This window comes from Stegostoma tigrinum, chromosome 16, assembly GCF_030684315.1.
Source record: "Stegostoma tigrinum isolate sSteTig4 chromosome 16, sSteTig4.hap1, whole genome shotgun sequence".
Lineage (NCBI taxonomy): Eukaryota > Metazoa > Chordata > Chondrichthyes > Orectolobiformes > Stegostomatidae > Stegostoma > Stegostoma tigrinum.
Window position 1 is genome coordinate 45597663 of NC_081369.1, and position 27793 is coordinate 45625455.

The following is a 27793-nucleotide window of genomic DNA, read 5'->3' on the forward strand; positions in this document are numbered from 1 at the left end:
GCTCGACGTCTTCAGCACCCCTGCAGACGGAGCGCAGCGGAGGTAGACCTGGTCGCGGCCAGACGGGTCTATTCGCTCAAGGATAGACTTCCTGTTTGTGTCACAGGCGTTCTCGATCAGGTCCACTGGCGTTGAGCCGGTGTTCTTCTCTGACCACTGCCTCCTGCTGGCCGACTGTCACTTACAGGACAGCCAGCCGGCCGGCAAGGGGACGTGGAAGCTCAACACGACTCTGTTGACCCCAGAGAACGTCGAGGAGCTTAAGAGGGAGTACGCTGGTTGGAGAACCGTGAAACCCCTCTTTGAGTCTCCGGCCGACTGGTGGGAGACGGTGAAGGAGAACATGAAGAGGTTCTTTGTCCTCAAGGGTGTTCGGAAGGTGAGAGAGAGGCCGGGAAAGCTGTCGCGACTCCTGAAAAGGGTGCAGAACCTGCTGCTTCTGCAGTTGATGGGGGTCAATGTCACGGAGGACCTCCGCAAGGTGAGGGGCCAGCAAGCCTCGCTCTTTGCCGCAGAGGCCTCCCAGATAATCTTTCGGTCCAGGGTCCACTCCGTGGAGCAGGACGTGACGTGCTCGCGTTTCTTCTTGCAGAAGGTGCACAAAGAGTGCTCTGTGCTTAGCTGGCTGAAGGAGGATGACGGCTCGGTGACGTCACCTCGGCCTGACATTTTGAGGATCAGCAGATTCTTCTATGCCGGACTGTACGACACAAAGCCCACAGACAGCATGGCCTCCGAGTCGGTCCTGTCGTCTATCATGGAGGTTTTAGACGACGGCACGAGGAAGTGGCTGGGCCAGCCGATATCCCTGGACAAGCTGACCAGAGCCCTCAAGTCCTTGCAGAGGAATAAGACTCCCGGGAGCGACGGCTTACCGGTCGAGCTGTATTCCGCTCTGTGGGACCTGGTCAGCCAGGACCTGCTGGAGGTGTACGATAGTGCGCTTCGGGCAGGGGAAATGTGCAAGTCCATGAGGAAGGGCATCATCACCCTCATTTACAAGAGTAAGGGGGAGAGGGAAGAAATTAAGAATTGGCGTCCCATTTCACTATTAAACGTGGACTACAAAATCCTGGCCAAGGTCATAGCCAACCGGATCAGGTCTGTCGTGGAGTCGGTGAATCACCCTGACCAAACCTGTGCTGTGCCGGGCGGGAAGATCACTGAGAGACTCGCGCACATCAGGGATACGATCGCCTATGTACAGGACAGGCGGGCAGACGCCTGCCTCGTCAGCCTGGACCAGGAGAAGACCTTCGACAGGATCTCTCATGCTTACATGAGGGACGTCCTCTCCAAATTGGGGTTCGGGGGGGGCATCTGCAATTGGATCCGGCTGCTCTACACCAACATCGTTAGCGCAGTCTCGATCAACGGGTGGTAATCAGACAGTTTTCCCGTCAGATCTGGAGTCAGGCAGGGCTGCCCGCTCTCTCCTGCCTTATTCATGTGCTGTGTGGAGCCCTTCGCCGCATCCATCAGGAAGGACATGAGCCTGAAGGGCGTGACTATCCCAGACAGCGGAGGCCTTCAGGTCAAGACCTCCGTGTACATGGATGATGTCGCCATCTTCTGCACCGATCGTCGGTCGGACATCTGCGGCCAGTTTGAACTGGCCTCGGGTGCCAAAGTCAATAGGGGTAAGAGCGAGGTCATGTTCTTCGGGAACTGGGATGACCGGTCCTTCATCCCCTTCACCGTCAGGATAGACTACCTCAAGGTGCTGGGTGTTTGGTTTGGTGTAGCTGGGGCGTGCACTAAGACTTGGGAGGAGGGTACCACCAAATTGAAGCAGAAGCTGGGCAGGTGGACACTCCGGTCCCACTCCATCGTGGGTAAGAACGTGGTTGTCAGGTGCGAGGAGCTTTCGGTACTGTTGTATGTGGCGCAGGCCTAGCCTATTCCCTGGACCTGCGCCGCTGCGGTCACGCGGGCCATCTTCCACTTCATTTGGGGGTCGAGAATGGACCGGGTTCGCAGGGACACCATGTACGAAGACGTGGAAAATGGGGGAAAGGGCGTACCCCACACCACCCTCGCCCTGACGGCTACCTTTGTGTGCGGCTGCATCAAGCTTTGCATAGATCCTCAGTACACAAACACCAAGTGTCACTACTTACTGAGGTTCTACCTGTCCCCGGTGTTCCGAAGGATGGGCCTGGCCTCATTGCCACGGAACGCTCCGAGTAGTTGGACCGTTCCGTACCACCTGTCCTTCGTGGAGAAATTTTTGAAAGGAAACACCTTTGACCACAAGGCCGTCAGGCAGTGGTCAGCACGTAGTATCCTCGGGACCCTTCGGGAAAAGGAGAGGGTGGATCCCGTCGTGTGGTTCCCCATGCAGACTGCCAAAGTCGTTTGGCAGAATGCCTCATCGCCAGAACTTTCAAACAAGCACAAGGACATTGCTTGGCTGGCGGTGAGAGGGGCTCTGCCAGTGAGATCCTTCTATGCATGCCCGGAATCTCTGCGCCACCGCACGCTGCTCTTGAGGTGGCTGCGGGGGGGGACGAGACTGTTGATCACCTCCTTCTGGAGTGTGCCTATGCGCAGGAGGTCTGGAGGGGGATGCAGTGGTATTTGTCGAGGTTCGTCCCAAGCAGCTCCATGACGCGGGACTCTGTGCTCTACGGGCTGTTTCCCGGGACGCACACCGAGGCCAACATCAACTGTGCCTGGAGGACCATCAATGCGGTGAAAGACGCTCTTTGGTCTGCCCGCAACTTGCTGGTCTGCCAGCTGAAAGAACTGACCCCGACCAAATGTTGCAGACTGGCGCGCTTCAAGGTCCAGGACTACGTGCTGAGGGACGCACTAAAGCTTGGGGCAGCCACCGCCAAGGCACGGTGGGGAAAGACCACGGTATGAAACCCCTCGTCCAGAATAGAAAAAAAGGGCCCTATCTGTTAACTGGACCCAACTGGCGCCTTCCCCAACTGCTCAGGGGGCCAACTGGGACTGTGTGGGGGTGACGATTGCTGGGGTATTTTCTTAGCTTTGTTTTTTTTCTTCTTTGTTTAGTTTTTTCCTTTCGTTGGTGTATGTACCCCCTGGGTAACCCGGAGTGGCTTGCATGACTCGGTAGGTGTATAAATGTTTTATTTTTTGTACATCTTATGAATAAAAATATATTTTTTTCAAAAGAAAAAAGTGACGAAATGTCTGCAAAACTGACCTTCCAGCTCAGCGAGCAAACTCACATCCAGAACCTCAACCTGAGCTACAATTCTTCTCAAAACTTGCTGACAACAAGTACTTCTAATATAGTAAAAGGTCCAAGTGTGGGTTACATCCACTATGTTTGTCTTTCTCCTCCATATCTGCCATCTGTTCACAGTACTAAAACAGAAATTGCTAGGAAAGTTCAGCTGTCTGGTAGCATCTGTGAAGTGAGATCAAAGTTAATGTTTTGCGCCCAGTGACCCTTCCTCAGAAGCGTTAACTCTGATTTCTCTTCATAGATGCTGCCAGGCCTGCTGAGCTTTTCAAACAACTTCTATTTTTGTTTCTGATTTACAACATCTGCAGTTCTTTCATTTTTTACCTGTACAATGTACTTTGTCAGTCAGATTTGTCAAACTTCCAATTCAAAATGTATGTTGACTGTTTTCTATAAAAACAATGTTTCTATTCAACTGTTTGGTCATTTTTTCCTTAATTAATGATTCTAGATGTGGAAAAGTTCTGCTTCTCCTTTAAAATCTCAGTTTAAGTCTAAATTATAATTTCTAGAGGCAATGTTTTCCCTTTGTCACTGGTGAGCTGTCCATTAGGTGCTAGGCTACTTCATGGTTTGATATTGTACAATAGTATCATAGAATTCCTACAGTGTGGAAACAGGTCCTTCAGCCCAACAAGTCCATGCACACACCTTGGTGCATCCCACCCAGACCCATCCCCCTATAACCCACCTAAGCTACATGTCCCTGAACACTACGGGCAATTTAGCACAGCCAGTCCACCTAACATGCACATCTTTAGACTGTGGGAGGACCAATGGAGCACCTAGAGGAAACCCATGCAGACATGGGGAGAATGTGCAAACTCCACACAGCCAGTTGCCTGATGGTGGAACTGAACTCGGGTCACTGGTACTGTGAGCTGCAGTGCTAACCACTGAGCCACCGTGCCACCCCAATAGTGTACCTTCTTTGTTCCTAGTTGCAAGCTGATTTGAAATATGTGAGATCACAGACAAAAGTAACAGCTGAATTAAATTAAGCAAGTTTTATGCTAGTGAATAGTTTTGCCCCAGTGCATGACTTCAGTCACCTGTCTGTCTTTTGCTCACAATTGATGTTTTGTATTTGCCTCTGTAGAAGAAGCCCATGTGATATTTAATGCAGTTAAAAGTTATTTCAGTCTCTTTTCTTTTTATTTGTCCGATTATTATTGTGACCTCTCTTAGCCTGAAGTTCAGATTCACTCATTATGCAGTTTGCTACCACTTCAGTGTGTTCTGAGGGTGTAGTGCCTGATGGGATGAAGGTGTCTACATTTCTCCCTGGCCACTTATATTGTTTAATAGAACTCTAAACGCAGACCTATTCTGAAAAATTATGCATGTGAGCTTTTAAGAATGCAACAACAGGTTGAACTTGAAGTCAAGGCCTTTAGGCTATGGATGGAAATCAGCAGCCAAAAGACTCTGGTGACATAAGAATGTTTTTTAAATTCATTTTTTGGGATGTGGGTGTCGCTGGCTGGTCAGCATTTATTGCCCATCCCTAGTGTCCTTTGAGAAATTGGTGGTGAGCTGCCTTCTTGAACTGCTGCAGTCCATGTGCTGTAGGTAGACCCACAAATCCATTAGGGAGGGAATTCCATGACTTTAACCCAGAGACAATGAAGCAATGGTAATATATTTCCAAGTCAGGTTGGTGAGTGGCTTGGAGGGGACATTGTAAGTGGTGGTGTTCCCATATCACGTTATCTTTCTAGGTGGAAGTGGTTGTGGGTCTGCAAGGTGATGTTTGAGGACCTTTGGTGAATTTCTGTAATGTACCTTGTAGAGAGTACATACTGCTGCTACTGGACTTCAATGGTAGAGGGGGTGGATGCTTGTGGACGTAGTGCCAATGAAATGTACTGGATGTTGTCAAGCTTCTTAAGTGTTGTTGAAGTTGACCCCATCCAGGCAAGTGGGGAATATTCCATCACACTCCTGACTTGAGTCTTGTAGGTGGTGGACAGGCTTTGAAGGGTCAGGAGATGGGTTACTCACCACAGAATTCCTAGTCTCTGACCTGCTTTTGTAGCCAATATGTTTATGTAGCCAGTCCAGTTGAGGTTCTGTTCAATGGTAACCCATGAGACGTTGATAGTGGGGGATTCAGTGATGGTAACACCATTAATATTAAGGGACAGTGTTTAGATTTCCTCTTATTGATGATGATCATTGCTTGGTATTTGAGTGGCACAAATGTTACCTGTCACTTGTCAGCCCAAGCCTAGATATTGTCTGGATCTTGTTTCAATTGAACATGAACTGCTTCAGTGTCTAAGGAGTCATGAATGTTGCTGAAAATTGTGTAATCATCAATGAACATCCCCACTTCTCATCTTATGATAGAGGGAAGGTCATTGGTAAAGCAGCCGAAGATGGTTGGGTCACAATGCTCAGTTTCAATGGGATTCTCAGAGATTGTAGCCGCAGAAAAATGAGGAAACTGGAAGATGCAAGGGTTACTGAACTGCTGAAAAACCAACTAGTTCTATTATGTCTGATTTCAGTCAGTTCATGTGATCAAGGGATCCACCTAAAGCTAATAGATGACATGTGTAGACCAGGGTTTGATAACAGTAGGTTGGATGGTAGCATTTTAAGCCAAGTCTGAATGGGTTCAAGTTTAGATTAAAAACTTTTGCTGGCTGGAGGATTGGGTAACTTGCTTTCACTTGGCCAATTGACTCAATGGATTCCCAAGTCAGTAATGCAACAAACCCTGAACTGAGTTTCCCTCACTGTTCTGTCTGCATTAGAAGGAATGGACAGAAGTTAATTGAGCATCAAAGGCTTTGCACATGCTGCTGTCTACATTTGCCCATCAATTTATGTTTCCTATGTGTGCAGTAATGAAGTAGCAGAAATTTTACTAACATCATCGAACTTAACAATTTGCTCAATATTTGGCTGTGGGAATCTCAGTCAAATAATGATTGCCTAAAACACATTTGCATTTTTTTGGCAGCATCCTTGCAAAAGACCTTCCAGCAGCAGCGCAAAAAGCTGGTTAACTCTTTAACAGCTGAACTACTCAGTAAAATCTTTAAAAATCAGTCAAACTCACAGTGAATTCACTTAATGGTTTCTGAACATCAATTAAATTAGTTGCAAATATATTAACATTTAGGAAATTTTCACTAATTTTAACTGAAAAACAATATTCCATTAAAATAAAAGCAAAATACCACAGATGCTGAAAATTTGGAATAAAATCAAAGTGCTGGAGAAACTCAGCAGGTTTGGCAGCATCGGTGGAGAGAGAGAAACAGTATGTTTAAAGACTGATATGATGCTTCTTTAATCTTAGATTAGTCAATTTTGAAATCCTCAGGTCAGAAAGTAAATGCAACCTTGAGTTTTTGAGGTTGTGTAAACAGCTATTTGAAGTCAATAAAAATAATCATCGGGCTGTCAGATTTGTTCCTGATGCAATCCCCTACAGTATGGCAGAAGGCCATTTGGCCAATCCAGTCCACACTGATCCTCTGAAGAATATCCCACCTTGACCTATAAAGATTTGCAGGCTCTGTATTCCTTTCTGGTCCTATTAATACCGGAGTATTTTAATGTCAGTGCTAGTAAGGTAATTTACCTTGCTGCAGCCCTGTCTACCCCTCAGTCTCTGCCCTTCATTCTGCCAAATTGCAAGCGATAACGTAGGAGGCTGGGGTAGTTTCAGCCTGAAGAGTACTAGCTTTTGGTTGTCCTATATTGATGCAGAAATTAAAACTAGAATTCCTTAGTTAAGTGCTTGTTCCTAGAAAATTGTGAATTGCTTGCGGTAAAGAAAAGGACAGCAATGGTCTCAGCATGTGTGTAAATGAAAAATTTATAATTTACTACACAATTCTTTCCATTTTGCATTTACAGCAGTGGCTCAATACGACAAAATTATCAGTAAACCATCTTGCATACCATAATATTTTAATATCTTTGCAATTTTAAAAATTAAATTTGCATTTTAAACTTGTAATAATTTTGTCTATAAATGTTTCTTGAACAGTCCTGGCCTGGTTTGATGGTACCAATATCACATATAATAACTGGTCCCCAGAACATCAATCCTCTTCAGCAGTGACTTGTGCTTACATCCTCAAGAACTCTGGACACCACTGGATGGGTGCAACCAACTGCAACCAAGAGTTTTACTTCATTTGTGAATTGGGTAAACAAGGTTTATTTTCTATTTCCTCAGTGCTGGAGTCAATGTAGATCTGTAAATAGCATTGTGTGTTTTGGCATAATATTAATAGTTTATTGTAATAGAGTACAAAATCATCCCTCTTTGTAGCTGCTAATTTCTTTCTCTCCACCATTCTATTGAAATTCTGATGATTCTCTGCAAAGTTTTCTTGCCGGCATTTGTTTTTAATTTTATATGGAGTCTTTAACGTATTGATCAGATTGAAACATACAAGATGCCGAGGGGGCTTGACAGATTAGATGTTGTGAAGATGTTTCCACTCGTGGGGGAGTCTCAAACGATGAACAGGGTTACAGAATAAAGGGACACATTTAGAACTGAAGTGTGAAGGAATTTCTTGTCCCAGAGAGTACTGAATGTCTGACCTTCTCTATCCCAGAGAATTCTTAAAGTTGGATCACAGATCAGCCATGTCTTCATAGAATCCCTCCAGTTTGGAAGCAGGCCATTCAGCCTATTGAGTCCAAACCAAACCTCCAAAGAGCATCCCACCCTGACCTACCCTCCTACCTCATCCCTGTAACTCTCAATTTCCCATGGCTAATCCACCCAGCCTGCACATCCCTAGACACTACGACAATTTAGCATGGCCAATCCACCTAGCCTGCACATCTTTGGACTGTAAGAAGAAATCGGTACATCAAGAGGAAACCCACATTGACATGGAGAGAATGTACAAACTCCACAAAGGTGGTGGTCCAAGGATGGAAGTGAATCAGGGGCACTGGTGCTGTGAGGCATCAGTGCCACCTTATTGAATGGCAGGGCATGCCTTAGTGGACAAATTCATGCTCCTATTTCTCAGGTTCCTAAACCTCACTCTGTCTCCAGTATCTTCTGGATGACTAGCCCCATCCACTTATCATGAATTTTATCGCCTCCTGATGTCATACTTGACAGCAGAGGGGGCGCATGCAAAATAAAGCATGTGGTGAGCATGCTGCTTTCCTACTTCTCCCCAAACTGTCCCACATACTACTGGGCGGACCAAGTATATGTCAGAAAGTCAACCTGCCCTGAGGCTTATTAAAGCCCTTCAGTGAACAATTCATGGATTTGACCCCCCTCCTCTGCAATTGTTTAATCTGGAGGGTAAGCAGAACTAAAGCAGGCAGTTGACAGCTTGAACAGAATGGGGTGGATACCTTCTTTCAGTGGACTGACTCCCATGCCCCAGTTTTTCCACTTCCTCCTCCTGCTCATTGGCATCTCCCAGCCGTGCCCAACCAAGATCCCCAGAATTGCTTGAAGTCAGGTCCCTGTCTTCATTTCTTTCTCAGAACAGCTTGTGGTTCCAGCAATGGCCACTACTGTCTTCCATCACAGCTAGAACCAGACAGCTGCCAGCTAGTCAGATTGGTTGGCAACAGTCTACAATTGGACGACTAGTCTCTCAGGCGTGGAGTCTCAGTCTGCACTGATTAAAGCCATTTCCTGTGTATTATCACTGCAGGCCTGCCACGTTTCACCTTGGTGAGGTGCTGAACAACAATTAGGTCAGGGCAGAATGGTACTGGAGGGGCAGGCGATCTATTCCCCTGCCCCAATGAAATCCACCCCCTTATTCCTGATACATGTGCTCCCTTTTACTATTGTACCTTTCGTATTTAATTGCATGTTGCTTAATACACCAAGGCCAAGAAGTTTAATGATGCCACACAATTTGTTGTGCAACAAAGCCTCAAATTTGAGAGGTGGCATGCACACATTTCACACTGTATGCTTACGAAGCACCATTTTGGAAAAGAGGCCTTGAATCGGAAGCTTTCCTGAAGGAGGTACATGAAAATGAGGTTTCTGTGCATCAGTGCCAGATTCCCCAAGTGAACGCCTGTTCTGAGTATTGGAATTGGAACTGAGGAGTCAAAGTGAAAGCATGTGTGTCCAATGACTATCTTCTAGAATTTGTTAGCAATTTAGTATAACTCAAGAGGCCAATAGGGTGGCATAAGACTTTAGTGGCAAGACACAGAGGGTTTGTCCCTGAAATTGGAAACTCTTACCAAACCTGGAATTCTTAGCACCTTACCTCTGTTGTTGGAAGAATTTGAAATTGGGATGAGTAAATGTTGGAGTTTTTATATTTAGTACATTATGCATTTTACACGTTGTGCCATTGTGAAGTGGATGAGAAAGGACCATTAGGTAATAAGAAGGTGTGTATGAGCTGACCGTTAAGGATGTGATATTTTCTATTTTCTCTACAGCAAATTAACTTTTCTCAAGTTGTGTTGTCTTTATCTTAGAGTCTGACCGAGCATTTGCCTGTGATCACTTTAATGCTACACTACAGTGCCCATCTGGGAATGTAATTGAAATTGATAGCGGCTTTTATGGCCGTAAATCTCTCGCTTACTGTTCCACTGAGATTGTAGCTCCAACTGAATCAGAGGAATGCAGCTGGATTGATGTGAAAGAAGAAGTGGCAGGTAACTGTTTAGTGATAACTGCTGAGAGGTTAAGTACCATATATAGAACTTCCTAATCTGTTTTATACACCTTACATTTTTGTCTGTTTAAGATAATGGATGGAAAATTTGGATGTTTGTACTGTACATCTTCTGTTCCAAAAACTATTCTTTGTTTGAGACTGTAGTCAAATGACCAGCCTTGAGTGTTATGTCAACAATATTCAGGTACAAATCACTAAGTGATGCTGAAGAGAGATGTGGATTTTTGTTTACTTCACAGCATCTGGCAAATCATTGTTAAATTTATTACATCATTGTGTGTGGAGGATAATTAATGGTTTTATACATCTGAATAGTTGTGCAACCATGTGGATTTATTGATAGAATGTTCATTTTGGGAAGTTTTAGAATGTCACATTTCTTTACGAAACAAATATAACCCAGAATTTTATCTTTAAGGACAGTGCCACGGGCTACAGGCGTGCCAATCTACAGCCGATCAGGCATCCTTTGGAAATCTTTGTCCAAGATTCGGCAATTACCTTGTCATAGACTACCATTGCAAAGAAGGTAGGAAATGCAACTGCAAAATTTCTTGTCAACAATCTCAAAAGTACTAGCAGGATTAAATCACCCTGAGTGAATCTAGTGTAATAAACCTCAGACATTTGCATGAAATTATTTTTCTGCTATTTCAATCAAGAGATTTGGACTTTGCTTCCATAATCAATTGAAGACCTCCAAAAACATGGGGCTGCTCCTATATCTTATGGTCCTATTCAAAGCTGATGGGGAGAAGGCAGGAGAATGGGGCTGAGAAATATATCAGCCATGATCAATGGGCTGAGTGGCTAATTCTGCTCCTATATTTTATGGCCTTATGAACATGGACAGAGTGACCATGTGAAAAGCTGTAAATAAGGTCAAAGATGTTACACATGCAGAAATGCTCTGATGTTGACAACCCACTACAGTGATATTGTTCCACAGGATTAAACCCCTCATGAACTTTAAATTTGTGTGATATTTTACTTAGGTCTCCTTTTGCTGGTGGATGACATGCACTCAATCCTAGAAAATGTCACCATTTCTCCAAACTGGTTGCTACATCCATATTCTGGAAACCTCACCTGTACACTCAACACTGGCGATGGCTTTGTGATTGATCCCTATAATCCACTGCTGTGAGTAATGCTTGAAAATAAGATTAGCAGAAATAATCCTGCACTTGTTGGTATCCTGGAGTTCAGTCATCATTTGATTTACTCAGAAATAGCCCAAACAACTGATCACACTTCCTTTTTATCCCTTATTTTAAACATCTTTGCTGCCTAGTTTCTGAACTTAGATGCAGGGTGCGAATAACCTATTGTTCATCAGCGTTCTCAAAATATTCATTGGTAAAGGCAGATAGATTCTTCCTAGGCTAAAGAATCAAACGTTATCGATGGGTTGAGGGGAATTTGGAATTGGAACACCAGAGGTTAGCCATGACTTTACTGAACGTTGGAGCAGGCCCCAGGGGCCAAATGGATTACTTATGTTCTTATTTTGTTACGTTTGTGTGGAATCAAAGGCTGTCGATGATCTTTTTTCATCAAATGCCAGCCACCAATAATCTACAGATGCCAATGTATTTTGTCTTATTTAAATTAGGCAGAGACTTAAAGTGAACACCACTTGGAAGAAGCATTATGTGTAGCCAAATTACAGAATGTACATAAAACGTCCATTGGGTCAAGTGAATGGATAACATTTTGTGAACTTGCTGAGTCTTGAAGTATGTAACTGCCAGACTGACTCTGCAGCAGGTGCTGAGAGAAGCAATGTAAGGACTGTACCGAGTTTTCCGAGCTCATCCTCAGCAATTTGCCTATGGCACATGTATCTGTCCAATGCATTAGCTGTAAGAGTGATCACTGCAGAGTCCTTGCAGATATGAAGTCCCACCTTCACACTTAGGATATGTCTGTTTTAGTGCTAACTGGGATGGGTCAAACCAGATCTAGCAGTTTTAAAAAAAGAGTATCTATGAGACAGTCTGGATCAGTGGCAGAATTGTATTCCATCACAACCTGTAACTTCCAGGCCCGACATAGCATTCACTCTACCAGCTCCACAAAGGAAAGGAATCAATTCCAGCTTGATAAAGCATGTAGGAGAGTATGCCAGGACAAGCACCAGGTGTAACTAAAAATGTGGTATCAACCTGGTGAGGGTTCAGCTGAAATCACATTGATTCTACTATATGGAAACACCCCAGTTTGTCCAACTGATCTCTGCTGTTTATACAATGTACCAAGACTCATCTCTTTCTAATTAAATCTTCCCATGCTGCTGATTTGTTTTCTTCTCCTCATGTGTGTATTGTTATGATTCCAACTGATGTTATTACTGACACCTGGATTGATAAGAGCATATGTTGCCTTCTTGTTTTTTTGTTTGGTGAAGTCATTTGCACTAAAACACAACACTCAATGCTGCACATATGGGTTTAATAACAAAACAGACATTTCTTATTCCCAGATAACAAAGTGTGGAGCTGGATGAACACAGCAGGCCAAGCAACATCTCAGGAGCACAAAAGCTGACGTTTCGGGCCTAGACCCTTCATCAGAGAGGGGGATGGGGAGAGTGTTCTGGAATAAATAGGGAGAGAGGGGGAGGCGGACCGAAGATGGAGAGAAAACAAGATAGGTGGAGAGGAGAGTAAAGGTGAGGAGGTAGGGAGGGGATAGGTCAGTCCAGGGAAGATGGACAGGTCGAGGAGGCGGGATGAGGTGGTAGGTAGGAAATGGAGGTGCGGCTTGGGGTGGGAGGAAGGGATGGGTGAGAGGAAGAACAGGTTAGGGAGGCAGAGACAGGCTGGGCTGGTTTTGGGATGCAGTGGGTGGAGGGGATGAGCTGGGCTGGTTTTGGGATGCAGTGGACTTCACCAGCTTCAAAATCTCCCCTTCCCCCACCACATCCCACAACCAGCCCAGTTTGTCCCCTCCCCCCATTGCATCACACAACCTGTTCTTCCTCTCACCCATCCGTTCCTCCCATCACAAGCCGTACCTCCATTTCCTACCTACTAACCTCATCCCGCCTCCTTGACCTGTCCATCTTCCCTGGACTGACCTATCCCCTCCCTACCTCCCCACCTATACTCTCCTCTCCATCTATTTTCTTTTCTCTCCAGCTTCGGTCCGCCTCCCCCTCTCTCCCTATTTATTCCAAAACCCTCTCCCCATCCCCCTCTCTGATGAAGGGTCTAGGCCTGAAACGTCAGCTTTTGTGCTCCTGAGATGCTGCTTGGCCTGCTGTGTTCATCCAGCTCCACACTTTGTTATCTTGGATTCGACAGCATCTGCAGTTCCCATTATCTCTGATACAATTTATTATTCCCAGGTCTCTCTCCCATTGAATTCTTACCCCTCTAGGAACAAATGGGCACCTTATTCCGCTTATAAAATTGAACAACTACATGTAGTTTTCAGGTTTTATGTTTCTGTTCGTTGCCTATGTCTCTTCTTGCTACCCTGTGATCAGGAAGTGATAGTGACAGATACTGGTTTAGATTTTTGAGAATGGCATTATCTGCAATATGATTCACAACCTCAGGACTGCATCCATTTGAGATAGTATAAATGATTCAGTACTAAATTTTAAGTACTGTATTTGTAAGCTTTATCTTTTTTACCAAAAATGTATCAAAGTCCAATTGTCCATTCTGAATGATTTCATTTAGCAATGGAAGTTGTTTTGTGTATAATTCAAAAGTATCATTCTGTTCACATTTTTACATGGTTAACACTTTGTGATACTTCAAAATTCAGTATTTTCTTCATTATACGATGTTTTTCAAGTGAAATATTTTGCAAAATGGATATGAAATGCTAAGAAATGCCATTTTTAATAGCTATTGAATGTTCAGGTTTCAAAAGATATTCGGTATCAAGAGTTTTCCAAAAAAATGCATGTTTTTCTTAGCAATATTAAAATTCTGCACTAACAAATGGCTATTAGCAAATCAAAAAGTTAAACTTACATGCTTTCCCCTTTCCAAATGCTGTAAATTTGGATCAAAGTGTTCATTATTTGAACCTTAACTGCCTTTTGCCCACTCACAATGTTCGCCTGTTTGTATCTTTATTTTTGTTCAGTCCTCCACATTATTTGCTACACACCCCACTTCAGTAAGCTCCAATTTCAACAGCATGCCTCAAAATTCTGAATCCCATGAGTTGTGAATGTGAAAAAAGGGATGATGTCAGCAAAGATCTTTGTGGAACAGTGTTTCCCAATGCTTTACTGTTTCAAGGACATTCATTAAGTCCATCCGTTCTTTTTGTCGCCACCTCTCAATCAATTCTGACTCACATGTTCCTTACCAATGATTCACCATGAGCCTCTGATGGGACTCATTTTCAAAGACCTCTTGAAAGCCCTCTTCACATGAATTGCATTGGCTTGGTATTCTTTGTGTTAATTCCTCAAAAGCTCTTTTTGATTCAGTGCTTGCAAAATATAAGCAAGTACCCCTGGAAAGTGGAGAGCTCATAAATTTCTCCCACAGAACATAATTGTGTTTTCTGCTGGAATTCTGCTGGAATTAAGTGTAATGTAGGCAGAAATTCTTGCACTGTGTATCCATTCTATCTGTCTATCTGCTGTAGACCTATACTGTTGACTTAATTTTCTCTGACTTTACTGGCATGGCAAGTAACAGTAAAAGGTCAAATCATTCAATTATTCTGGTTTGTGCACAGTTCACATGATAATAATTAAAAAGTGAACATGTATTATTGAAAAATAAAAGCAGAAGTTTTTTTTTGATTGACTTAAGCCTATTCTTGGCAGTCAGTGACTCCAAAATACAGAAATATATCTCATAAAAGTAATAAGATGCTTCCATTCTTTTAATGCTGGAATTAAGTTCTGTGAAGGTTATTCATATTTTTTCTGAAATACAAAAACCTGTGAGACTGCAAACTAATCAGATAACTAAATTTAAAACTTTTAGAATATTTAATCATCACCAATGACGATAAAGTGGCAACAGTACATTTCAAATACATTTACCAAAGGAAATATAAAAGGCATTCACAGAGAAAATCCTGACTTAATGAAATCAACGTTACTCATTAGAATGTGATTCTCCTCACTTTTACCTGTTGTAGATTTCAACTGGATTATTTTTACTGTTTTGTAAAGGCCTTCGAGCAATGTGAGTCACAGATATATGACCCCAGGACTCTTCACTATCAATGTTGAATGTACAACTAGCGAATGGCATGTGGCAGCCCAGAAAACTGTATCTATCCAACAACCAATCAGTGATTTTGGAATCATCAAATGCTGTAATGTTAATCAATCAGAAGACAATAATAACTGCAGTGTTCTGTATGGGGATCCACTTTGGATTCAGCTTGAAGTTGAAGAAGGTACAGTTTATTTTCCAGTTGTAGTTGTGTGAATATACATATACTCTATGCATTTGTTTATCTTTTGATATAAAATAACTGTCACATCACATAAAATAAGCAGCGTAGGCCATAATGACAAAAATAAAATGCTGTTCAGGGCAGTAGCCTACTGTTGGCTATGAGAGACCTGGACAGACTTCAGCATGGGCAGATGAGAAATGGATCAGGTTGGGTTGGGACATCTCTTCAGAAAAAAATGCCTTTTGCAGTTGGATTATAACTCACTCAGAGATAGTAAGAACTGCTGATGTTGGAGTCAGAGATAACACATTGTGGAGCTGGAGGAGCACAGCAGACCAGGCAGCATCAGTGGAGCAGGAAAGTTGACGTTTTGGGTTGGGCCCCTTCTTCAGAAAAAAAAAACAAGAGTCCCGACCCGAAACATCAACTTTCCTGCTCCTCTGATGCTGTCTATCCTGTTGTGTTATTTCAGCAAGGCATTTGATAAGGTTCCCCACAATAGGCTATTGAACAAAATGCGGAGGAATGGAATTGTAGGAGATATAGCAGTTTGGATCAGAAATTGGCTTGCTGAAAGAAGACAGAGAGTGGTAGTTGATGGGAAATGTTCATCCTGGAGACCAGTTACTAGTGGTATACCGCAAGGGCCGGTGTTGGGTCCACTGCTGTTTGTCATTTTTATAAATGACCTGGATGAGGGCGTAGAAGGATGGGTTAGTAAATTTGCAGACGACACTAAGGTCGGTGGAGTTTTGGATAGCGACGAAGGATGTTGTAGGTTGCAGAGAGACATAGATAAGCTGCAGAGCTGGGCTGAGAGGTGGCAAATGGAGTTTAATGCAGGCAAGTGTGAGGTGATGCACTTTGGTAGGAGTAACCGGAAGGCAAAGTACAGGGCTAATGGTAAGATTCTTAGTAGTGTAGATGAGCAGAGAGATCTCGGTGTCCATGTACACAGATCCTTGAAAGTTGCCACCCAGGTTGACAGGGTTGTTAAGAAGGCGTACAGTGTTTTAGCTTTTATTAATAGAGGGATCGAGTTCCGGAACCAAGAGGTTATGGTGAAGCTGTACAAAACTCTGGTGCGGCCGCACTTGGAGTATTGTGTACAGTTGTGGTCACCGCATTATAAGAAGGATGTGGAAGCTTTGGAAAGGGTGCAGAGGAGATTTACTAGGATGTTGCCTGGTATGGAGGGAAGGTCTTACGAGGAAAGGCTGAGGGACTTGAGGCTGTTTTCATTAGAGAGAAGAAGGTTGAGAGGTGATTTAATTGAGACATATAAAATAATCAGAGGGTTAGATAGGGTGGATAGGGAGAGCCTTTTTCCTAGGATGGTGACGGCAAGCATGAGGGGGCAAAGCTTTAAATTGAGGGGTGAAAGATATAGGACAGATGTCAGAGGTAGTTTCTTTACTCAGATAGTAGTAAGGGAATGGAACGCTTTGCCTGCAACGGTAGTATATTCGCCAACTTTAGGTACATTTAAGTCATCATTGGACAAGCATATGGACATACATGGAATAGTGTAGGTTAGATGGGCTTGAGATCGTTATGACAGGTCGGCACAACATCGAGGGTCGAAGGGCCTGTACTGTGCTGTAATGTTCTATGTTCTATGTTCCTCCAACTCGACACTGTTATATCCCAGAAAAGGATCAGCTGTGTTTCACATAAATGTCAAGTAATAGACATCTCTGACAAGTGAAGATCTGAGAACGTCCTCCAAAACATCAATGATGAAATCCACAGAGGTCAAAGAAGAAGAATAGGGGAAGCTCTCAATAAATAAATGACTGTCCTGATTGAAAAGATGGACGATGACAAGGATTTTAAAGGAGTGGGAGAGGGATATCTCCTTATGTGAGGCAAAATGTGCCAATGATGCATGGAAGAATGTCAGAGAGGATTTTGGCATCATGGAATTGTGATTTGTCAGTGAAAGGATATTACCGGGGCGGGGGGACACAGTATATAAAAGCAGACAACATTAAGATTATAAAATGTGAGGCTGGATGAACACAGCAGGCCAAGCAGCATCTCAGGAGCACAAAAGCTGACGTTTCGGGGCTAGACCCTTCATCAGGAGGGGGATGGGGAGAGGGAACTGGAATAAATGGGGAGAGGGGGGAGGCGGACCGAAGATGGAGAGAAAAGAAGATAGGTGGAGAGAGTATAGGTGGGGAGGTAGGGAGGGGATAGGTCAGTAGATTACAAGAGAGTTGCAATGGGAGAGAGATTCCCTGAGGTTGGTCCGGAGGGAGGAGGGTAACTTCTTCAGGTTAGGCATCCCTGGAAGAGGCTTCGCAGTGAGGTTAAAATAGTATCAGAGATAATGGGAACTGCAGATGCTGGAGAATTCCAAGATAATAAAATGTGAGGCTGGATGAACACAGCAGGCCAAGCAGCATCCCAGGAGCACAAAAGCTGACGTTTCGGGCCTAGACCCTTCATCAGAGAGGGGGGTGGGGAGAGGGAACTGGAATAAATGGGGAGAGAGGGGGAGGCGGACCGAAGATGGAGAGAAAAGAAGATAGGTGGAGAGAGTATAGGTGGGGAGGTAGGGAGGGGATAGGTCAGTAGATTACAAGAGAGTTGCAATGGGAGAGAGATTCCTAGAGATTGATGACCAAGAAATGCTCACTTATTTTCTGTCCCTCCCAACAATCTATAGGCCCAAGGGAAACATGTTTGATTCGAAAACAATTGCAGCAGCAGTGATAACTGCATAGATACAACTAGAACAATTAGTGGACACCTGTAAATGAATTCTACTTTAAATAGTACAAATATACACCACAACCTAGTGATTCCATGGGCCTCTGGACTCACTGTAGCAATTTTGGCAGAAATCAGCAGAATCCTTCAAATCATGTTTTGAAAGTTGATCTGCCAAAATTAGAGCAAAAGAATAGGAAACATTCTGCAAAGTTAATCAGCAATACATAAACGTCTTAAAACACATATTTTATGGGCTGAGATCAGTTTTGTTTAGAAGAGTCTGATTTTTTAAAAAATTAAGAATAATTATCCTCAAATTTCTGCTTTATACAGGTACAGATGTGACATACGTTGTACGAGCAGGAGCAGTTGTCCTTCAAACATTCACTGTGTTCAGAGGAAGCAGTCCTCAGAATGTCACGATAGAAGGTGCTGCTCAGCTTCAGATAGGACCAGGCATACATCAACTAACCATTCTCGCTAAGAATAATGTGACAACTCACGAGTTATCTCAGAACATTACGGTTCAATTGGTAGAGCCAATCAAGGATTTGCAAGCTACTGTAAATTCAGCAGTTCTGGAGTTGGGAAATGATCTCACTGTTAACATCTCAGTGTCGAGTGGTGCCCCAATTGAGCTACAGTTTGAATTTATTGGTACTAATGAGACATTTTCTGAAGCCATTGAAATTCCTGATGGAAACGTGGGGGCTTACAGCATTCCAATGAATTCTGAAGGTAACACAATTTCCTTGCCATTTTGCAAGAGTATTTACCAAAATGTCTGCATTTACTGGATTATTATTAACTGAATGATTGTTTGTTTCAAATAAATGAGGATTGACTTGAGTCAGGAAATCAGGACATCAAAATTTAAATGGAATGATAAGGTTGGCGAGGACCCACAGATACATTTATATCCATCAGGTTATCAAAACTATGGCCCCACATTTGGGAGGGAGGGGAGAACTGGCAGCAACTCTGGGCAAATTATGTTGACATCCAATTTTAGCCAAATAAAATTATCTCTGGAACTCTGCCAGAAACCTGTATAATCGGACAAAAGGGTGGCTCAGTGGTTAGCACTAGTGCCTCACAGCACCAGGGATCCAGGTTCAGTTCCAACTTTGCATGATTGTCTGTGTGGTGTTAGCACATTGTCTATGTGGGTTTCTGCTGGGTTGTCTGGTTTCCTCCTATAGTCCTAAGATGTGCACATTAAGTGGATTGGCCATGCTAAATTGTATGTATTATTGAGGAGTTTTATGTATTTATTGCCACACACATTTTCTTACAAAATACAGTGAAAAGTGCTAATGTGCAGACTAGGTGGTTGAACCATTGTAAGTGTGGGTTATGGGAATAGGATAGAGGACTGGGTCTGGGTGGGACTTCAGGATATCAGTGCAGACTCAATGGCCTGGATGGCTTCTTTCTGCATTGTAGGGATTCTATGATTCTAATTCCCAAAAGATTCAGGGGCTTTCTTACGTGAGTCCTTCCTTAGTTAGAACACCTGTTCCACAGAGCATTCACCATCATTAGGCAAGTGAAATCTAGATACACCTGTCAACGTTGATATATTGATTCTAATTATATTGATGTCAACTTTATTTTTCACCTATTTGCAGGTACTTTTCTGGTTAGAGGGAATGCCATCAATGCAGTTTCTAGACTTAGTTTTAATGTTGGAAGTATCACTGTTGTAGCAAATACTTCAAATGAGATACACCCTGATATGGATGAAGGAGGTAAATATTGTAATGTTTTATCTGATTATAAATAACATCAGCATGTCCTACTGTCATGTAACTTTTCACCTCTTTGTTCACGCCAGAAGCTGTGAAAAGATATAAAGTGCCACAGAACCAAAGTGCTTGAGAAACTCTGCAGATCTCACAGCACCTGAGGAGAGATAAAAAGTTAACATTTTGAGGGCAATGTGATTCCTCTTCAGAACTGAAGAGTGAGATTGAAAAGTGATGGGATTTAAACTGCAGGGAGAAGTGCAGATGCCCAAGTAGAACAAATGGGATGATCCAAGGAAGGTTAGAGGATGAGGATCTCACAGAACAAAAGGCAGATGGAGTGGTATTAGGTACAGAGGAAGGAGTCAAATCAAGAATATGTCAGTGTTTTTGAAAGCACGATCATGAAAACCAGAGGCTCAGAATGTTTTGGGAGGTGAGTTAATGAGTTGTCAGTAGGGTTGGGAGAGGGGGAAGTGCTAAACCAAACGGAGGACAGACAGAAAAGTCTGAAGTTGTTGAATTTAATCTTGAGTGATAACGGGAACTGCAGATGCTGGAGAATCCAAGATAATGAAATGTGAGGCTGGATGAACACAGCAGGCCCAGCAGCATCTCAGGAGCACAAAAGCTGATGTTTCGGGCCTAGGCCCTTCATCAGAGAGGGGGATGGGGTGAGGGCTCTGGAATAAATAGGGAGACAGGGGGACGCAGACCGAAGATGGAGAGAAAAGAAGATAGGTAGAGAGGAGAGTATAGGTGGGGAGGTAGGGAGGGGATAGGTCAGTCCAGGGAAGACAGACAGGTTAAGGAGGTGGGATGAGTTTAGTAGGTAGGAGATGGAGGTGCGGCTTGGAGTGGGAGGAAGGGATGGGTGAGAGGAAGAACAGGTTAGGGAGACAGAGACAGGTTGGACTGGTTTTGGGATGCAGTGGGTGGAGGGGAAGAGCTGGGCTTGTTGTGTGGTGCAGTGTGGGGAGGGGACGAACTGGGCTGGTTTTGGGATGCGGTGGGGGAAGGGGAGATTTTGAAGCTGGTGAAGTCCACATTCATACCATTGGGCTGCAGGGTTCCCAAGCGGAATATGAGTTGCTGTTCCTGTAACCTTCGGGTGGCATCATTGTGGCACTGCAGGAGGCCCATGGTGGACATGTCATCTAAAGAATGGGAGGGGGAGTGGAAATGGCTTGCGACTGGGAGGTGCAGTTGTTTATTGCGAACCGAGCGGAGGTGTTCTGCAAAGCGGTCCCCAAGCCTCCGCTTGGTTTCCCCAATGTAGAGGAAGCCACACCGGGTACTGCATCCACTGCATCCACTGTACCCGGTGTGGCTTCCTCTACATTGGGGAAACCAAGCGGAGGCTTGGGGACCGCTTTGCAGAACACCTCCGCTCGGTTCGCAATAAACAACTGCACCTCCCAGTCGCAAACCATTTCCACTCCCCCTCCCATTCTTTAGATGACATGTCCACCATGGGCCTCCTGCAGTGCCACAATGATGCCACCCGAGGGTTGCAGGAACAGCAACTCATATTCCGCTTGGGAACCCTGCAGCCCAATGGTATCAATGTGGACTTCACCAGCTTCAAAATCTCCCCTTCCCCCACCGCATCCCAAAAACAGCCCAGTTCGTCCCCTCCCCCCACTGCACCACACAAGCAGCCCAGCTCTTGCCCTCCACCCACTGCATCCCAAAACCAATCCAACCTGTCTCTGCCTCCCTAACCTGTTCTTCCTCTCACCCATCCCTTCCTCCCACTCCCACCTGTCCGTCTTCCTTGGACTGACCTATCCCCTCCCTACCTCCCCACCTACACTCTCCTCTCCACCTATCTTCTTTTCTCTCCATCTTCGGTCCGCCTCCCCCTGTCTCCCTATTTATTCCAGAACCCTCACCCCATCCCCCTCTCTGATGAAGGGCCTAGGCCCGAAACGTCAGCTTTTGTGCTCCTGAGATGCTGCTGGGCCTGCTGTGTTCATCCAGCCACACATTTCATTATCTTGAATTTAATCTTGGGTTGGGAGGGCTATAAAAGTGCCTAAACAGAAGGTGAGGTGCTGTTCTTCCAGTTTATGTTGGGATTCACTGGTATAGTAGACATAGGATAAAATTGTGTCTGTGAGCATGTGGTGGTACATTGAAATGGCTTCTGACTGGAAAGCCAGGGTTATGCTTGAAGACTGAAAGCCGGTGTTCCACAACTTGGTCACCATTTCCGCATTCACCCTCCCCAGTTTAGAGGCACCACATTGTAAGTAGGGAATACAATAATCTAGATTGAAAAAATGCATGTAAATCACTGCTTCACCTAGAAAGTGAATTTGAAGGAAGTTTCCCTTTTACATCCTTCCTCCTCACTGACAGATGATGTTCCTTGGACCTACTGAGTTTCTCCAGTGTTTTCTGTTCTTTTCTCATATTTGCAGCATCTGCAGTATTTTGTTATTATGACCATAAAAATATACTTCCAATGTCAATTCATCCCATACTCAGTCAATACAAACATTTAGGACGCCAGCCTTGACTCAATGGTAACATTCCCACCTCTGAGTCAGCAAGATGTAGATTCCAGTCCCACTCTGATGACTTAAGCATATTTTTGGTGTAGTTAATAACTGTAGGTCATGTGGTGCAGTGAATAGTGTCTCTGCAGCCGAGCCAGAAGTTCAAGTCCCATCCCAGGAGTGATAGCCAAGTAAGACATATTTGTAATGTGATCACGTGTCTTGAGTATCAGTCCACAAAATGTGCCAACAGCCAGTACTAAGATGGAGAGTGATTCCTGGCCAACTAAGTGTGGAAAGAAAGTTAAAGCCTTTACAACACTAATCAAAACACCAGACTTCTTCTACTTGGTTTATGCCTGCCATTGAAGTCAATGGGACCAAATACTGGGCAGCATGACCATATAACCCATGTCCTATTTCATCCCACCAGAACTGATTTCATCCGAATCTCTAGGCAATACGTTTGTTGTCCACTGGGGAGAAAGTACTTTTTCTTTATTACCCAACAGTTAATTACAGCTTTGCACACAATTACTGTGTGATTCTTGTCTGCAGAACCACAATTTGTAAGTTTCTTGTATAAAGCTTTGAGAAGGTTTGTAGCTTAGGTTGTGGATGAGATGTAAACTTGCTTGCTGAGCCGGTATGCAAAGCGGTACAGAATACCAACGCTTCACTGAAGGCACACTAGCAATGTTACCTAACAGGGTGATGAAACGTCTGCAATCAAACACACCGGCTCAGTGAACAAGTCTACAGTCTCAGGTTTCTTGCAATTTTATTTCTTTTGTTGCAGAAAATGATTGTTACAACATTCTATGTGAAGTTCAATTTGTTCAGATCTTTAGCGTCAGTAGTACTTTGATATGAATCTGGTTTTCTGATGAAGGATCTAGGCCCTAAACGTCAGCTTTCCTGCTCCTAAGATGCTGCTTGGCCTGCTGTATTCATCCAGCTCCACACCTTGTTATCTCAAATTCTCCAGCATCTGCAGCTCCTATTATCTCTGATTGTTAGAAAAGCTCAACAGGTCTGGCAGCATTTGTGGAGAAATCAGAGTTGATATTTCGGGCTGAGTGAACCTTCCTCAGAATCTATCTGCTTTACTTTCTTTATACTATTACAGTGAAATGTAGCTCTGACTCTCCTATCCCTATATCCCAACCAATTTAATTCACAAATTAATTCATTTAAGGAAAAATGATTGAAGGAAAAGGGAATAAAAGGAAAAGGGCCAAGGCTATAAACATTATTCCTGAATTGTATGTTGCTTCCCTGTAGGTCAAAGGTAAAAAATGTCATGGAGCAGCTGCTGGATATTCATCAGAGGCTAGGTGATCAGCCAAAGGCCATGGTCTGTTGCTATCATCAATATCAGTAGAAAGGGGCCATTGTCCGGCAATCAGAATTTGTCAAAGTTGGCAGAAAATTAACAAGCAGGAACTCAAAAGTAGTAAACTCTGGATAACCCTCAGTGCCACGTACAATTTGCTCCAAAATTGGAAGAAAAACCAGATCAATATATGGCTGGAAAGTTGGTGGAACAGATATAGCTTCAACTTCCTGGAACACTCTAGGGAGATGACACCTATATAAGCCGGTTACAGCTGAACAGAGTTCGTTTTGGGATGTAACACTGTATGTACGTGAATGCAAGGAGTATAATGAACAAGATTGGTGAGTTATGGGAGCAGATTGCTATGTGGGCTTGTGATGTTGTAGTGATATCAAAGATCTAGTTCAAGGAACAGTTGGATTGGATGCTAAGTATTCCTGATTTCAGGATGTTCAAGAAAGATAGGAAAGGAAGAAAAGGAGGAATAGTGGTTTTGGTTAAGGACCAGCAGTATAGCAGTGCTGGAAACAAAATATATCTCCAAGAATTCAAGGGCAGAATCAACTTGTGTACAGCTAAGGAACAAGAAGCATATAATTATATTGCTCAGCATACTCTGCAGGCCACCACTTAGTAAAAACAGAGTAATGGAACAACTCTGCAAGAAAGTTACAGAAGAGGGGAAACATTCTAGAGTAATTTAAAAGAAGGACTTCATTGCCCAGATATGCCCAATGACTGGGATAGTGGAAGTTTTAAGAGAGGTGAGGAGCAAATGTTCTTAGATTGTGCTCAGAAGAATTTTCTGCAGTAATGTGTGCCAAGTCCAACAGGAAAGGAGGCACAGTTACACTTGGTTCTTGGGAATAAAGTGGGCCAATGCCAGTGAGGGAACATGTATGGAACAGTGATCATTGTATCATAAGTTTGAGGATGATGTTGGAAAAAGACAAAGGGCAATCCAGTTTAGGAATAATTAGCTAGGAGAGAGCCAACCTCAATGGGGTAGAACAGAGCTGAATGTGGACAGGACATTAGGTTCATCTTCGGTTGGCATATTGTGCACAGTTCTGGGCACCAAGCCTTCAGAAGTATGCAAACACTATGAAATAAGTGCAGAAGAGGTTTATGAAAATAGTTCCAGTCTGAGAAATCTTAGTTATGAAAGCAGGCTGGTGAAGTTGATACAGTTTACCTCGGAGAGGAGAAGGCGTGGGGAGAATTGATAGCAGTTTACCAAATCATGAGAGGTCAGGACAGAGTAGGCAGGAAGAAATATTACTGTTCATAAGAAGATCAAGAATAGGCACACAGAAATTTCAAATGATTTACAAAAGAAGTAAGTACGATGTGAGAATTATTTTTTCACACAGCAACCTTACTATCTATATTCAATTCTACTTTAAGTTTGTGCTTCAAATTTTTACTAGGAGTCTCGTGTTTTAAAAATCACAGACCCCACGCAAAATTTGGGAAATGATTAATCTTTCACCAAATTCTGAAACCTATTTATAGATAAATTAACTTAAATTCAAAAGCTTAATTGCTGTCATTGCATTCATGAAGGAATGTTTTACTCAAATTTATATGTGTAACAAGCTCTGTCTGAGTGCATTTACAATTCTATTCCCAGCATAAAACCTCATTGTGCTGAACACAGATCTGGGCTACTGTTCGCCTCCAGCTGAGCTTTTTAGTATGAGCTGAAGTGGACAAAATATTATATTACTGCCAGCATATTTATGTTCTCTGTACTATGATTTACAAGATGTTGAAAGATGATCTTTTTCTCATTTAACCACTGGAGGTAATGCCTTTGATTTTCGTCACAAACACTGACTGCAACCATTGTCCTGGCAACTGAGGTTAAACTGCTCCCATCTTAGACTCATATAATCCCAGGATATAACTGCGCCATTACTAAGCCCACCCCTATGACATTTCCCAACTCCACGCATCTCAACTCACTTGCTGCTAAACCCCCAAAATACTTCTGCTCTGTTTTAACTTCTATCATACTCCAGAACAAATTCTCACATCCTACCCAGCATAAGCATGAGTGTATCCAAGTCTCTGCTGCCAATGAGCTACTCACTCCATCACCATTGTATTCCCTAACTTATATGAGTTCCCAGTTAAGAGACGTCCAAATGTTAAAGTTCTCATTTTTATTTTCAAATTCATCCATGTCCTGGCCCCCACCTGTCACTGAAACTTCTTCCAACCTCAACCATTTGATACATCTGTGCTCTTCTGTCTCTCGCCTCTTGAGCATCTCCAATGTTAGTAAAAACTGAAAGAACTGAGGTTTCTGATTTACAGTTCTGAGGAGGGGTCACCGGACCTGAAATGTTAACGCTGATTTTTTTCTTCACTGATGCTGCCAAACCCAATTTTAGTAGCTCCACCATTGATGGTCATGCCTTTCATTACCCCGGCACGAATCTTTGAAATTTCTCCTCTAAACCTCTCTGCCTTTCTATACCTCATTTTCCCCCTTTAAGACCCTCATCAAAACCTACCTCTTTGAGCAATCATTTGCTCATCCATTCTAATATTTCTTTAGGTGGCTCAGAGTTGCATTTCCTTTTTGTCATGTCCCTGTGAAATTCCTTGGTGCATTTTATTGCATTAGTTGCGCTACTTAAATACAAAAACAACCCAAAAAAGGTAAAAACTGTGGATACTCGAAATCTGAATCAAAAATGGAAATTGCTGGAGAAACTCAGCAGGTCTGGCAGCAGCTGCACAGAGAAAGCAGAGCCAATGCTTCAGATCCAATGACTGTTCTTCAGGACCATTAAACCTGCTTTCTCTCTCCACAGATGCTGCCTGACCTGCTGAGTTTTTCCAGAAATTTTTGTTTTTATATCAGTACAAGTTGTTATTGTTGTAATCAGACAGAATTGCCTTAAATTCCTTTATTTGTATTCCAACAGCTGCCTTACTTCATGAAAAAGAGGACCAAGCCAAATTGTCTCCAACAAAAGTAAGTGATTAACATACACACTCTGATGTGTGGCCATTTAAAACTTCTGTGAGAAAGAAAATCTACATCTATTGGATTGGCCTAATTTCTCTGGCATTTACTGTGGTTCCTTCCATCAGCCAGAAATCTAAAGTTTCTTAGCCATGAAAACTGTCACAGATTGTTTATAACTAGGTTTCCTGAAAGTTGGATATGTTATATCATCAAATTGTAAAGATAAAGTAATCACATTATTAAGCATACCGCTTGGTAATCTCCTGTAAAATTACACTCTCAGTCACTACATAGTAAATGAACCCATTTGGAAATGTTTTCAATATTACAAATATCTGATTATATCAGTGGAGTCATTGCCTCTGCAAGTACTGCTCCTACTCCTCTGTTCTAGGATTAAATTTTACAGTTGGGGGTTAAGAATAGAGTAATTTCAGGGGTAAGGCTGATCTGACTTTGCCAGTTCACCCTACAATCATTTATCGGTTGTTGGGCTGTTAGTTGACTTGAGAATTGCTTTCTGCCCCTATCACAGAGTTTTTGGTGAATCATGTGATCGGCAGCCCTTGTCCCGGTTACTGCTTGGACTGCCATACTGAATTGTAAGGTCAGTCTGCGGTGTTGTTGTGGGTGAGCTATTTCACTGCAATGAGAAGGACAGGAATGTGTAGTGGGCAGGGAAGGAAACACAAGGTGGGAAGATCTTGAGGTGCTGGGCTCTGATTTAGCACAGGAGGCTTGTAAAGGAAGCATTCCTCATTTTGACCAACTATCTCATGACCAGTGAGACCAGTCAGGCAGGATACTGCGCCAGACTCCTGCCACATGGAAACCATGGGCAGTAAGTAGACTCTGAAGAACCTCAATGAACCAATGGAGAGTCAAGCCTCCCGACACCTTCCCCATACGTTGGGGATTTACAGTGGGCATGGAGGCAGATGGGCAACCATCTGGATTGGCACGCATGGCATGACACTTAGTTGTATACCTCCGCTCCCCTCCCCTGATAAGCTAATCCTGGCAAGAGCGGTAAAATCCAGTCCATGGATTTGTTACAGTACAGAGAAAAGCTATTTGCCCCATTATGTCCTTGCAAGTTCTCTGCAAGGAGTCACCTGGTCACACTCCCTAACCTTTTACATGGAGAATGCAGATCCTTTCACATCACCATCGTTTTGAACACCTCAGATGATTTAGCTTCCAGCACACTCTTTGGCAGTGTATT

General features: G+C 43.5%; 1 protein-coding gene across 1 annotated transcript in view; it reads left to right on the forward strand.

Annotated features, from left to right (window-relative positions):
- Positions 1 to 27793, forward strand: part of pkd1l2a (polycystic kidney disease 1 like 2a) — a 137283-nt gene that overhangs the window by 17076 nt on the left and 92414 nt on the right. The window contains exons 3-10 of the mRNA XM_059651537.1: positions 7230 to 7391; positions 9677 to 9859; positions 10301 to 10411; positions 10878 to 11025; positions 15041 to 15270; positions 18328 to 18732; positions 19626 to 19745; positions 26525 to 26574. Coding sequence (XP_059507520.1) covers positions 7230 to 7391; positions 9677 to 9859; positions 10301 to 10411; positions 10878 to 11025; positions 15041 to 15270; positions 18328 to 18732; positions 19626 to 19745; positions 26525 to 26574 — 1409 coding nt within the window. The remainder of the gene's footprint in view (positions 1 to 7229; positions 7392 to 9676; positions 9860 to 10300; positions 10412 to 10877; positions 11026 to 15040; positions 15271 to 18327; positions 18733 to 19625; positions 19746 to 26524; positions 26575 to 27793) is intronic.